The sequence below is a fragment of the Microchirus variegatus genome (genome assembly GCF_963457635.1).
Source record: "Microchirus variegatus genome assembly, chromosome: 21".
Taxonomy (NCBI): Eukaryota; Metazoa; Chordata; class Actinopteri; order Pleuronectiformes; family Soleidae; genus Microchirus; species Microchirus variegatus.
Genome location: NC_139822.1, coordinates 11,923,380 through 11,936,322, shown reverse-complemented (window position 1 = coordinate 11,936,322; position 12,943 = coordinate 11,923,380). Strand labels below are relative to the sequence as shown.

General features: G+C 41.1%; 1 protein-coding gene across 1 annotated transcript in view; it reads left to right on the top strand.

Moving 5' to 3' along the window:
- kiaa1109 (KIAA1109) overlaps positions 1-1,879 on the top strand; it is an 84,796-nt gene extending 82,917 nt beyond the window's left edge. The window contains exon 88 of the mRNA XM_083907544.1: positions 747-1,879. Within this exon, the coding sequence (XP_083763670.1) occupies positions 747-963 (217 nt within the window). The 3' untranslated portion in view covers positions 964-1,879. The remainder of the gene's footprint in view (positions 1-746) is intronic.
- The last annotated feature ends 11,064 nt before the right edge of the window (positions 1,880-12,943 follow it).

The window sequence follows — 12,943 nt, the reverse complement described above, 5'->3', positions numbered from 1 at the left end:
AACTCATGACCTGAAGGCCACACCACGTATTAGTGTGATTCACTGACAAGGTACCGACAAGGTACCTCAGTACACTTGTATTTCAAGTACTGAAACACAGGTTGCTAATAAGAAATGTAGGGAGTCTTGCAGTTTGAGAAGTGAAGACTTGAAAGTAGGACTAAAGTAGTGGTTATCCACCAGGGGGCGAGTGTGCTCTTTAGGAAAATAACTCGGTTTGAATGAAAGTTTTTGGGAAAATGAGCCTCATTTGATTTATAACGTCAGTCAACCTGAAGAGTCAATGGTCTCAATTACTAGTTCCAGCTCTGCTTCAACGGAGAGAGTTGCTTATTGAGGACATTTTTAACGCCAGACCTCGGCAAAGGTGCAGCTCAGAGGGCGTCACGGTGAGCCTCACTTCCAGATATTTTGACTTCTTCTCACGCTAATCATGTAATGTCATGTTTTCATCATGGTATGGGATGGGATGGTTCAGTTTGGGACAGTTTGGGAATTACCTTTATTTGGTAGGCGGGGTGTACCTTGACATTGTGCCAGTGGGACGACAATGAACGTGACACAACAGACAACAATGGAGGTCATCCAGCAGCTCTCTTTTTTTCCTGCTCGGTTTGACTGTCGTGGGTGGAGCTACCCTGACTGCCATTTGTTTGGTACCACTTAAGGAAAGGATACCAAAGAATTTATTTTGATTATTTGCGTCTATGTAAACATAACTATTGACACATTTCCTCCATCTCCAGGCTCATCTCCTGGACCGGGCGTAAGATTGACCCAGTGGGTGTGGACTACATCCTGCAGAAGCTTGGATTCCACCATGCCAGGACTACAATTCCCAAGTGGCTGCAGCGAGGAGTTATGGACCCGCTGGACAAGGTGCTGTCCGTGCTCATCAAGAAGCTGGGCACGGCCCTGCAGGACGAGAAGGAGAGGAAGGGCCGCGACAAAGAGGAGCACTGAGGAAACGCCTCTGAAAAACCACTGAACTCAAAGCTGTGCACACTGTACATTCACACAAAACAGACACTGGAATACAACAGCGACGACTGTGCAACAAACAAAGCCCATTTTAACTGCTCCACTCTGTGAATTTCAGTATACTTGTTTACTGTGGTGCATGCCACCAGTGACTCCAGCTGAAGCACTTTGCACCCGTCATTTTTCTGTATATTTTGAACAAAGTAGCAAATGTTAGTATTGTTTGACGGCTTTAAAGGTGACAAAAAAAACCTGCCTCTTTTACCTGTTGTACATGACCTTACTGAAATCGCTTGAAAGTTTATTTAAAGGCTTACCAATATTTCATGAGAAATGATTTCTTAAACCATTGCCTTTTCTTTGTTTCCCATGGAACACATGGTAGATATGCTTTATGTACTTTTACAGTGTAGTTTAATGATATGAAAATGTCCAGTGTGTGGTTTTTTTTTAGGAGAATCTTTTGGCATGAATGAAATTTAATCATCATAATTATGTTTTGTTTTTTTTCAGTGAGACTAAGAGCTCTTTGAATCTACTGAGGGGGTGGGTACGTAATCGTGTTTCTACAGAAGCCTAGAACAGACAAACTGGCTGTAGACGGGGATTTTTATTTTTTCACATTTAACGCCACACACTTTGGTGAGAGAGGGGCCGAGACGACGTTTAATCATGTGACGGACTGACTTTACCACGAGTTGCCACCAAATCTCCCACACACTGGCCCTTTAAGACCTGGAGAACAGTGCGTTGACGGTGTTCTGGATTTTGTTTTTTAAGTTTATTTAATTATTTTGAGGTGAACAAATTAAATACAGGGAGGTTTGAGATCATGACGTTGACATGAGCTTGTAATGTGTCAAGCTTATTTTTTTGTCTTTTTTTAATCCATACAGTAGAACCAGTGTATATAATTGAATTTCTTAAATGTGTTGATTTCCTAACTTAATAAAAAAAAACAATAATTGTCATTTGATTTTCAATGGACCTCTGGTGCTTTATTGTGTTCTTCCAGGAAGAGCTAGTACTTATTGCAACCTTTCTGTTCAAGGTGTCTCCAGGGACGGTCATGCTGGCATTGGCTTGGACACAAAATGTCTCACCGGAGGAATCAGGTTAGTAAGACATTGGCTTAACTTTGTTTTTTTGTTATTTAATAATTCAAACAAGCTTTATGATTCTTCAGCTTCTTAAATGTGAATATTTTCTGGTTTCAATAAAATAAAAAATAAATCAATAAAACTGAATAATGTAGGTCTGTGGACAATAATTATGACAGATTTATGGATAATGAAAGTAGTTGGTTGCAGCCTCGTACAGCTCTCTGCAGCCCTCTCGCTTTACTAGCGCAGTGCTGCTGTTGCCTCTATCCGTTTCGGCGTCAAACAAATGACTTCCTGTGTGCAGTGCCGTTTGTATTTAAAAGTTAGGTGCACATTTAAAACCGTAACACACGACCACATGTTCTGTAATTTGAGTCGGTGGAAGCGTTTAATCAAAAGGCTGTAATTGTGGTCCTGATCTAAAATCCATTAGGCCCTTTACTCATCATTTTCCAATCCAAGAAAAGCATTAGTGCTTTGGTTTGCTAGGTGTTTATAATTGAAAAAGAAATTTGAATGAACTAGAATTGTTTTTTTGTTGAAGAATGTTTCATATTGTCCAAATCAGAGAGCAACACAATTTCTTTCTTTAGGCAGTCATTTGTTTTTGCTCTTTTGTTAATCAGTGCGAGTGTGTGTGTGTTAAGCGGCAACTACAAGTCTCTTCTGGTGTTTGTTTGAAAAGTTTGCCCCTCGGTCCATAATAAACCTGCTGTGCTCACCACAGGGTTCTGTAAATACAGTACTCTGACTGTACGACACCACCACCCCCCGCCCCACACCCCCACCAGCAGCACTAATCTCTTCCACTGTGATACCCAGCAGCCTCCACCTCACCACGAGCCCTGTTCCACTTCTGCTTCCATGCCACGGGTTTGCATTTTTGATGGCGCGTTGGCGGGTGAAGGCGAAGCACAGTGGCACTGTGGAGAGGAAGAGAGCAGCGGGTTTCTCCTCCTCTGTGATGTCTGCTGTGAGATTACAGCAGTGTGTCACCTGAGGAAACGCATACGGCTCAGTGTGAGAGCGCACTCGGCTCTTAGCTCTCGCTTGCCTGGGCCGGACATTATTTTTTGATTGTTTTTTGTTCTGCCTCCTTTGAAGCTATTCCTGTTTTACATTTCTCAACTCTGTATTTCCCTAATTAGTGCCACTCTGTGTGCAGCAAAACACATGGAAGCCGAGTGAGTGACCAGCAGATGGAGTCCAAAGCCAGGTGTCCCACTGACTCAACACTCCTCCTTAATGATGCACCAGCTCCCACTCTATACTGTCCTGCTCCTGCATTATATAACAGAAACAGGAGTGGAAACACAGTGAGCCCCGTGACGTGAGTCATGTTGAATTTGGTAAATTACCTGTCGTCCTGGCCCGGTGTCAAACCGAGCAGTTTTGTACTGAGCTTTGGACGTCGCAGTGGAGGTGAAGTGACGGCGTACATGTGCAGAGACTGTCATGATTAATTGTGGCTGCTGCTCTAAGATTAAAGACGACGACGCTGAACGTGAACAGAACATAGTTTTTCCTCTTCTCGCGCATGTTGCCAAGAACTTCATGTTATTAGATTCTGCAGCTTCTTCAGTAGCAGGGCCAGTCCACGCCTTTATGGGGCCCTCTTTTGATAGTAGAGGGCAGTAAAATCACCTAAGTGTCCGACGATTATTAATTTGCACTTTTGTGAAGCACGTGGTGATACTGAACTTAAAGCGTCCATCGACAGGAAGCTCCAATTACCACTGATTTTTGGTGTGTGTCTGCGCCATTACCTCATTTATGAAGCCCTAAAGTTTCAAAAACAAACAGTTCAGCCGCTGCTGAGAGCGCTGGGTTTTATTGTATTCTCGGGATCTACAAGTGGTCTGAAAAAGCCTGGAATCTTGACGCAAGGATCCCGTCTCCTGAACAGCCGATTGTCCTGCTCCGGGCACTAGTCCGGGCACATTCCGACTCAAAGTCATAAAAGGGACTGTGGCGGGGAGTTATGAAGAAGCTATTTTTAAACATTGTTAAAACAATGTTTTGATAATGAGTAGCAGTGCATCCACCGTTCCAGAGGGGGGAACTGCGCTTCTGAGAGCTAACATGCTAATTACGTCACTTCCAGGTACCTGGTCAATCACAAGTCAGTTCTGTCTTCTGGGGGTGAGGTTTCGGTCTGAAACAGCATGGCTGACGAGAGCTTCAGTGAGGAGATGTTTCGATCGGCTCGTTTGCAGCAACTTGGGGGTTTTTGACCGTAAAAACAAGTTAATGTATGTAAGTAGACCTCCATTTAAACTCCAACTAAACCAGTTAAATTACTTTGAAAGAACTTTGAATTAGAATTAGATTTGTGTCAATTTAAGAAGCAAACAACACTATGAATTGAGCAAACAAAAATGAACCACAAAATTAAAATGCACAAATTACAAATAAAATGTTGATTTAGTGATTTTTTTTTTTAGATATTGTATTTTATTTGTTTGAAAATATGCTTTTTTTGTGTTTGGACCAGAAGTAGTCACAGGCTTGGAGTGACTGTCCGTCTGGAACTTGTTCCCCAAATTTTCCCCCATCGCCTTCCGACAAAATAATTGTTATTATCTAGCGTTTGATTCCGCCCATGGTCAGTATTGCGAACAGAAAAACCACGGCACAAAGAACAAGTGAGCGAGTGCAAAAATGTTGAAAATATTGACACAAATCTAATTCCATAGAAAATGTTCCTATTTGTCACGTGATTTATAACCTCAGTTCATGGTCTCGATCATTATGTTGTGGTCTTCGTCAGTAGAACACAACACATCATCAATTTTGTAAATCAGGAGAATAGACGCAGTCACATGAGTGGACACCAGTGTGATTGACAGCTGGTGTTGCCCAATTGGAGCCGAGTTGCAGGTGACATCATTACTAAAGCAGTGAGGAATGAACAGCACCCAAGGGATGTGTCACATTCTGACAAACCCAATGCTGTTCTTACTGACTGACGTCTATTAAATATTAAAGGGACAGTTCAGGGTTTTTTTTTCTCTATGTGGTAGTGACTCATACCCTCACTCTCACTGATAATGGCTGCCAGCAGGGACAGGAGTGAAGTCACATAGTTAATCTACACCTGGTTGTAGGTTTCCTTGCCTTTTCCCTCACAGTTAGACAGCCTTTTACAGACTGGAAACTGACGTTTTTATAACCTCCCACTACCCCAAACCAAAAAAAATTGAAATGAACTGCTGTATGTCTTTTTAGCATTAGCATAGGCATTGAATGCAACTTTAAAGGGGTCATATTATACCCTATTTCTCCAAGTTGACCTAGTTCCCTGGTGTCCTAATGAACATGTCTGTGACATGCTTTGGTCAAAATACCATAAGGATGAAGCACGACAGCAGTTCAATCACCCTGGGTCCACCTTAAAGGTCCAACTTTAAAAAAGCGAGACAACAATTCCAGGAATTTAGCGCATTGTGACGTCCCTATGAGTGCGGAAGTCAACATTGCATGTTTTGTCTCCTGTACTTAGACTGAGGAGGACCACAAAAACATGAGTGAGTCATCTTTTTTCAGAGTCCCAAATATAAGGATTTAAATGATTGAAAAGTTGATTTTGCATAACATGTCCCCTTTAAAGGTCATATTTTCTTTTTATGGAAGCGATTACTTCAAAATAATGACTTACTTTCGCATAATAATGATTCACTAATAGTAATAATAAGTTGTCAGTAACGGCCTTCCATGTTATGGAGTCACAAACTGGACAGAAATGTTGGAAGCTGGACTGAGATCGAACATTAAAAAGTTCTCGCATTATACTGAAACGTATCAATAGAATAAAAAAAGGCAACAGAACAGAGGCATTTACTTTTCTCAAGTGATGTTTTGACTTGTTCTTGTCTGTATGCATGAGAACATTGTGTTAAAAAAAAAAAAAAAATCATCCCCCTGTGCCTGCCTCGTCCAAAACACACCCACACAAGAATCACTGATTGTGTTTCTCCAAAAAAAACCTGTTGTAACAAAACCTAATGATTTCAGGTTTTTAATTTCCTTGCAGAAAATGAAATTCTTTTTTCTTTATTTTAGAGTAACATAATTTTTCCACATCACCCTGTTATGAATGCCCTCATTAGCCTAATTACAGATAGAAGAGTAAAACATACACTTGTGTGAGTGTTGGTCAGATAACGACAGGGTAAAGAGCAGACTCCAAGTCTCGCTGCACTTTCACAATGAGCACCGACTAAACTGCCTTAATAGAAACCAGCAGACTGAGATTTTTTAGCTACTTCCTGATTCAGTTTCTAATTGCTTGTTCCACTTCATCAGCTTTACCTCGATTTGATAATTCAGTGGAACAATTATGGCTGAGAGGAGAAGCCGGTCTTCGGGATTATAGTCTGATTGCGCCTGCTTCTCTCGGGCGCTCCGTTAGCGATCCTCCGCTTTAGCTGTGAAACGGTGCCAGGCAGAATAGATCAGAGTCAAACTCTCACGTGGCGATGACCTCCCTCGACGCCCTGTTGTCTAAACCTCGTCTCCGTGAACATCTGCCACTGCGGCAGCTGCAGCTCTCTGATGCACCGATGCCAAGCGAGCGACATCAGTCTCCTTGTTGGCCAGAATAATAGCCAGCAGTTTAAAGGCTGTCACGTCTCATAGAAACCGTGTGTCTGGCAAACTGTCAGAGTCATCAATCTCCATAATCGTCACAATAAATATCAGATAATTAAAGATTGATTTTGGCTCCCGGGTGAAAGTTGAAGGAGAGACATTTAACATAGAGCGAGGGAACACGTCAAAAGCAATTGTTGTTAATGAAAGTGTGTTTGCATATAAATTATCATTATATAACTTCAAATACAGACCAGTGTTGCCAGATCACATTGACAGTTTGCAGCCCAGTCATATCTTAGACCCCGTCCGATCCAATAAAACCCAGCCCAAACCACCAAGTTGCCAGACACCCGTGTAAACCCGTAAAATCATAACACGTGTAATAGAAAAACACATCCAGAGCTTCATATCTGCATCAAATAACCACACATAAATGATAAATACGTTTTTGCAAATTGCAACCAACAAGAGCGCAGTATACCTCAACCATAGGCTACACAAATTGCAAAATGAACCTCTGCCATCCTACACTCTTAGAAATAAGGGTTCCAAAAGGGTCCTTCTACCTGGAACCACTTGCTTCTGAAAAACCCTTTCCCGAAGAAAGGGTTCTTGGTAACACTAATGGTTCCAGTAAGAACCATTTTGATCCAGAGAACCCTTTAAAATCCCTTTCCTGAATAAAAGGTTTTAAAGGGGTTCTTGGTGGAACCTTTATAAAAAGGTTCTAACTGGAGCCAAAAAGGGTTCTCCTATGAGGACAAGCCAAAGAACCTTATATGGTTCTACTTAGCACTTTTATTTCTAAGAGTGTAGCGCCCGTCCCAGCTGCACGTAAAAAGGTGCACTTTTAAGCCGTCTAGGCCTAATAAATGTCATTATTTACATCACAAATTACCTGTATGAGGACGACAAAAACTCCCCAAATGTGGACAAAAGCAGCCCACATTTTATTCATCCGCCCAGTGTATTTTTTTCCCATCTGACATTAACAAATCTGGCAACACTGAAACGGACCATTAACCATGGAAGTAACTTTAATACATGTATGCATGTCAGAACATGGTAGCATTACTTTGAATTTGGCATACTGACTGGTCTGAGAACTTCACAAGCTGCTCATCTGCTAGGATTTTAGAAAATAGTTTATTAAAAGAAAAGAGGCAATAATGTAATGGTAAATTAAATTTCTCTGTCTCAGAGCTACAACTGCCCATCACTCTATACCTGCCCAACACAGAATACCAGGTACTTTGTGTATAGTGTATTGTATATTGTGTATTTTGTCTAGCCTGAACTGACACCTTCCTGCAACATCCGCAGGGAGTCGGCTCCCCGATACCTACAGTAGACAAAGAGGTGTGAAAACACCGCCTGGAATGGCAGACACTTTACAAGGTGTCATATGTACCTAAAGAGTGGCTGATTAGTGCATATTGTTATTGAATTATTGGCCAGCCCCTAATGCTTTAGACTTGAGAAAGTCTTTTTTTTGTTGTTGTTCTCTCAAATACGTGACCCTCCTATGTAATCTTATGTTTGGAATTTTTCACTCATCATCAGCATTTTTAAGTTATTTTCAAGCTGTGCAATGACGTGAAGAGAAAGCGAGAGGATTATCACCTGACTCTCTGCATTTCCTTTCAGCTCATTGTTTTTGCTTTCATTTACCGGTGACGTGACCAAATGACTTACTAGATACACTATATGGACAAAAGTATTCGGATGCACTGACGTATTTAAATATGGTAACACCTTAGATTAGGGAACACATATTCACCATTAACTAGGTGCTTACTAACATATATGTAGCATACTAGCCCTTTATTAGTAATCAATAAGCACATATTAACAGCTTATTCTACCTCTATTATGACATGAATTTAATTTTTCCTACATGAGGTGTTAATATGAGCTGAATATTTACTAATTCAAGTGCTAGTATGCCACTTGTATGCATGTTGGTAAGCACCTAGTTAATGGTGTGTGCTAAAGTGTTACCTTAAATATACAGTACTTTATTATGGAGTTGGCCCCAATTTTGCACTTCTTATATGACTTTCTCTAAGATTGTGTAGTGTTTGGGAGTATTGGGGGAAATTGTGTACTACTCTAGAGCATTTATGAGGCCAAGGCACTGATGTCGGACGAGAAAGTCCCGACTCACCATCTGTTCCAGTTCACCCCGAAGACGCTCCATGGGGTTGAGGTCAGGACTCTGTGTCTTCCACACAGAAACTCAAAGTCAAACCATGTCTTTATAGTCCTCCACTGGGAGACAGCACTGTCCAAAGATGTCTTGGTATGCTGAAGTGTTAAGATTGTCCTTCACTGGAAAAGATGTGGCCTAACCCAAAGCCTGATTGACACACCTGAATTCAATATTTAAAAATATTTTTGCCTATGTCTGACTTGCTCCTGGTGACCTGTCAGATGTAAATCCAATATTCCCCCCCTCCCTTTAATAACAACTCCCTGCTGCGGCCAATGCAGACCTTGAAAGACACAACAGCAAATGAATGCTAATGTCGCTGCTGCTGCTGCGGCGCCTGCCAGACATCACATGGGCTACTGCTCTGCTACCTCCACAATATCAACTGCACGAGGCGATAATGAACGAGATAATAAACGTGTTGTTGTTGTTGTTGTCGTTGTCGTTGCCCCCAAGTGACCAAGCAATGCAGAGACACCGGTTAATGTTCATATATATGGACAAGGGGGTCTTCCTTTAATTACTACCTTTAATTACTGTTTTCATTCTATGTCATTTCTCAGCAGCAGCAGCAGCAGCTGTGATGTCGCCAGCTGATGAATACAGAGGCTGAAAATGCAGATAATTCCCTGAGAGGTTAGTGAAGGTCAAATCGAAGGAAAATAATGATAATGATGATAATAATATTGGACTTAGATTCATCAATGTGCCACGAATGCTAATGTCACTCTGTGTCAGCTCTCAATAAGTTGTTGGACAGTGATAGATAGAAAAATGTCAAAGGTCAATTTAAGCCTGCATAGGTGCTGCTCAACCCACGGAGAGTAATTATCACCCATCATGGACAACTTTAGTTTGTCTCCAGTACAAATGCATTTTTGTTGAACTTAAAAGGACAGTCCAGGTTTTTTGAAGTGTGGTATGTACAGTCAGGTCCATATATAATTGGACATCGACACAATTCTCTTCTTTTTGGCTCTATATACCACTATAATGGATTTTAAATTAAACGAACAAGATGTGCTTTCACTGCACACTTTCAGCTTTAATTGGAGGGTATTTACCACCAAATCAGTGTAGGAATTACAACACTTTCTATATGTGCCTCCCACTTTTTATGGGACCAAAAGTAATGGGACAACTGACTGAAAAGTATTAGTACCGCCTCTGCGCCTAGAACTAAGGATGACCGATATCAGTATCGGTCCCATACATACAAAATCCCTGTCTTGGTGAACTGGTTTTGAGCTGCTTATTTCTGCTTTATGGGAGAAGAATATTTGTGACACAACTGGAGAACGATGTCTTTGAAATAGCTTGAAATGACTCGGCACAAATGTGTTGTACCTCAATTGTATCTCAATGTTAGTCAGCAACTTTCTCTGAGCTTTGTAAAGTTCAAATGTGTTATTTTGTGACTTTGGTGTTTGAAAACCTTTGTTTGATTCACCTCATAGACAGAAACTGACTAAACAAGGCACTAAAAACGTTGATTTTCTCTATGGGCTTTGGTGGGGGAGAGTAAGTGGTATACAGACCATGCTTGAGTTCCGCTTTAGTCATACATGCAGCCGTAATTCAACTCCCAATCGCATTGTCTGTTTCTGTTTGTCTGACTTTGACTTCAGACTAAGTCATTATGCAAAATCAACTTTTTAATCATTTAAATCCTTATATTTGGGACTCTGGAGGTCCTATCAGTCGGCAAAGTGTGAAAAAAGATGACTCACTCATGTTTTTGTGGTCCTCCTCAGTCTAAGTACAGGAGATAAAACACGCAATGTTGACTTCCGTGCTCATTGCTACGTCCCAATGCGTTACATTTCTGGAATTGTTGTCTCGCGGAGCTCCGCTTTGTCCTTATAACACGCGAGAGTGCTGGCGAGGGCTGAACCAGGCTGTTTTGGCAGGGTGATTGAACTACTGTGGTGCTTCATTCTTATGGTATTTTGACCAAAGCATGTCACAGACATGTTCATTAGGACACCAGGGAACTAGTGTAACTTGGAGAAATAGGATATAATATGACCCCTTTAATGTTAAAGTACTGAATAACAGACTTCCAGTGGGGTCAGGGCTCACAGGAGGAGTCCACTGATTGTCCACTTCCACTGATTGAGTGATTGATTGAAGCACCTGATAATAACATCCAGCCCATGTGGTTTACTTGCCTCTTGCCCCACACTCGAGGATTTTTAAATTTGATCTGATTTTAAAAACATAGTAGACCACAAACACAGCAGACTTGTTTACTGATTTTCAACATTTAATCCTGATAAAGGATTGATCTTAAATTTCACTCCTAAGTGGCAGTTTTTAATTTAACTTTACCCTGCTACAGGATAATTTGACCAGATAATCTGTTCAAACCAGCCTCAAATCGGAAGACACCTACGTCTGTGACGGAAATCAATTATCCTTAAGCTGAGTCCCAACATTCTACATCTCAGGATTCGCCTCAAGATTGTTGACACAGACAGCACTCACGTGTGGCACCTTTATCTCACAAGCTGCCAGAGATAAAGTGAGTGGCTTCACCTAAAAACACAGTGGACATCAACACGCACAGATTAGCAGGGCTGCAAATGTCACATAGCGAGTCCGCACTACTCTTTCTAATGCAACATTAAGTAAAGAAATCATGAACTTCACAACTTCATACACTGGCTGCATTTGTATTTTCTTTATTTGAACAAAGAAACAACGGCAGTTCTCACCAACCTTTTTTTTTTATTCTTTAAATGAATTCCTCTAGTGTTTTATTAGTAAAACATTTCTCCAGGCACACTGTGAACTTTAGATATGTCTGCTGTTTCACAGCTTGTTCAGTGACCCACCACCGCCACCATTATTCAGATGCATGTAAACAAGGATGTGTCATCCCAGGACTATTTGCATTAAATGCCTCATGGGCTTGTTGCCACTTTTAAAAGGATTATTCCAAAAAATAAAAAATAAAAACTCACACAGACAAATGTGTCAAGAATCTTTCAAATTCTATAAAGGACTGAGTTTTTCACAAATTGAAGTCTGCATGTTTGTGTGTCCTCAGACGTAAAAGTTTCCAGTATGTGGACCGATCCTGGACGAGCCCCCAATCGTTGCGAGCAGGCCGAGGGGAAAACCTGATCACAACAAGACCAAGGCGACGCCCTCTTCCCAACTCTCCACTTTCCACGCATAAAGAACCAGCAACCCTGAAGCCTCAAATAAGCCAAATATACCTAAAGTGATTTCATATTACTTGTTTTAGGAAAAGGAATCTGCGAATCTGAGGTAAGCAAATTCTGCTCTTACACTTAAAACTAGTCACTTTCAGGATTTAGGTAATGTTCCTTAAAAAGAGGAAAAACTGGCCAAACTTTTAAGAAAGTTCTAAGACATTCTGTCTTGTGAGAAATGTCCACTTAAAATGACTAGTACTGTAAGAAACTAATCAATAGGGACGATTATGACCTGTAGGAGCAGAAGAGGCCCCATCTCCGCAACAGTGCATGCACCCGATAAAGTAAATATATAAAGTAGTAGCAGTAATTTCCATTCTCTTATCCCTTAAATGCAGTCCTCTCTCCCACAAGAACGTCAGAACAGAGACAACCAGAAGTTCCTCTCCCTCTCTTGCTGCTTCATCAGGTCGCTGTCCATGGTGCTAGTTCCCTGTCATCCAACTGACAGGACAGGTGTTCTGTGCTTCTCTCACCAATCCGCTCTGAATGTCGGGGAAAAGTGCCCATGGTGGTCTCACAGATTGTCCCAGGTAGGGCCTGTCACTATGTCCTTTTTGTCAGATAAATACTAATAATAAGAATATATGATTGAGGGGCCCATATTAGACATATGACAAAATTTAACCTTCGTTATTTGTCTGGGGTCTGGGCTCCCGGTAGACCCTTTCACCAACCCCATACTCATCATCTTTTTTAAATAAAAGTTTTTGTTTTTCTTCATTTTAAATTGTTAATACACTATTTCAACACGCAGTAAGTTGTAAATAACAACCAGATATTGAAAGAAAATGGGCAAAAAGCTCTTAACTCATAGGAAATTTTCTGAA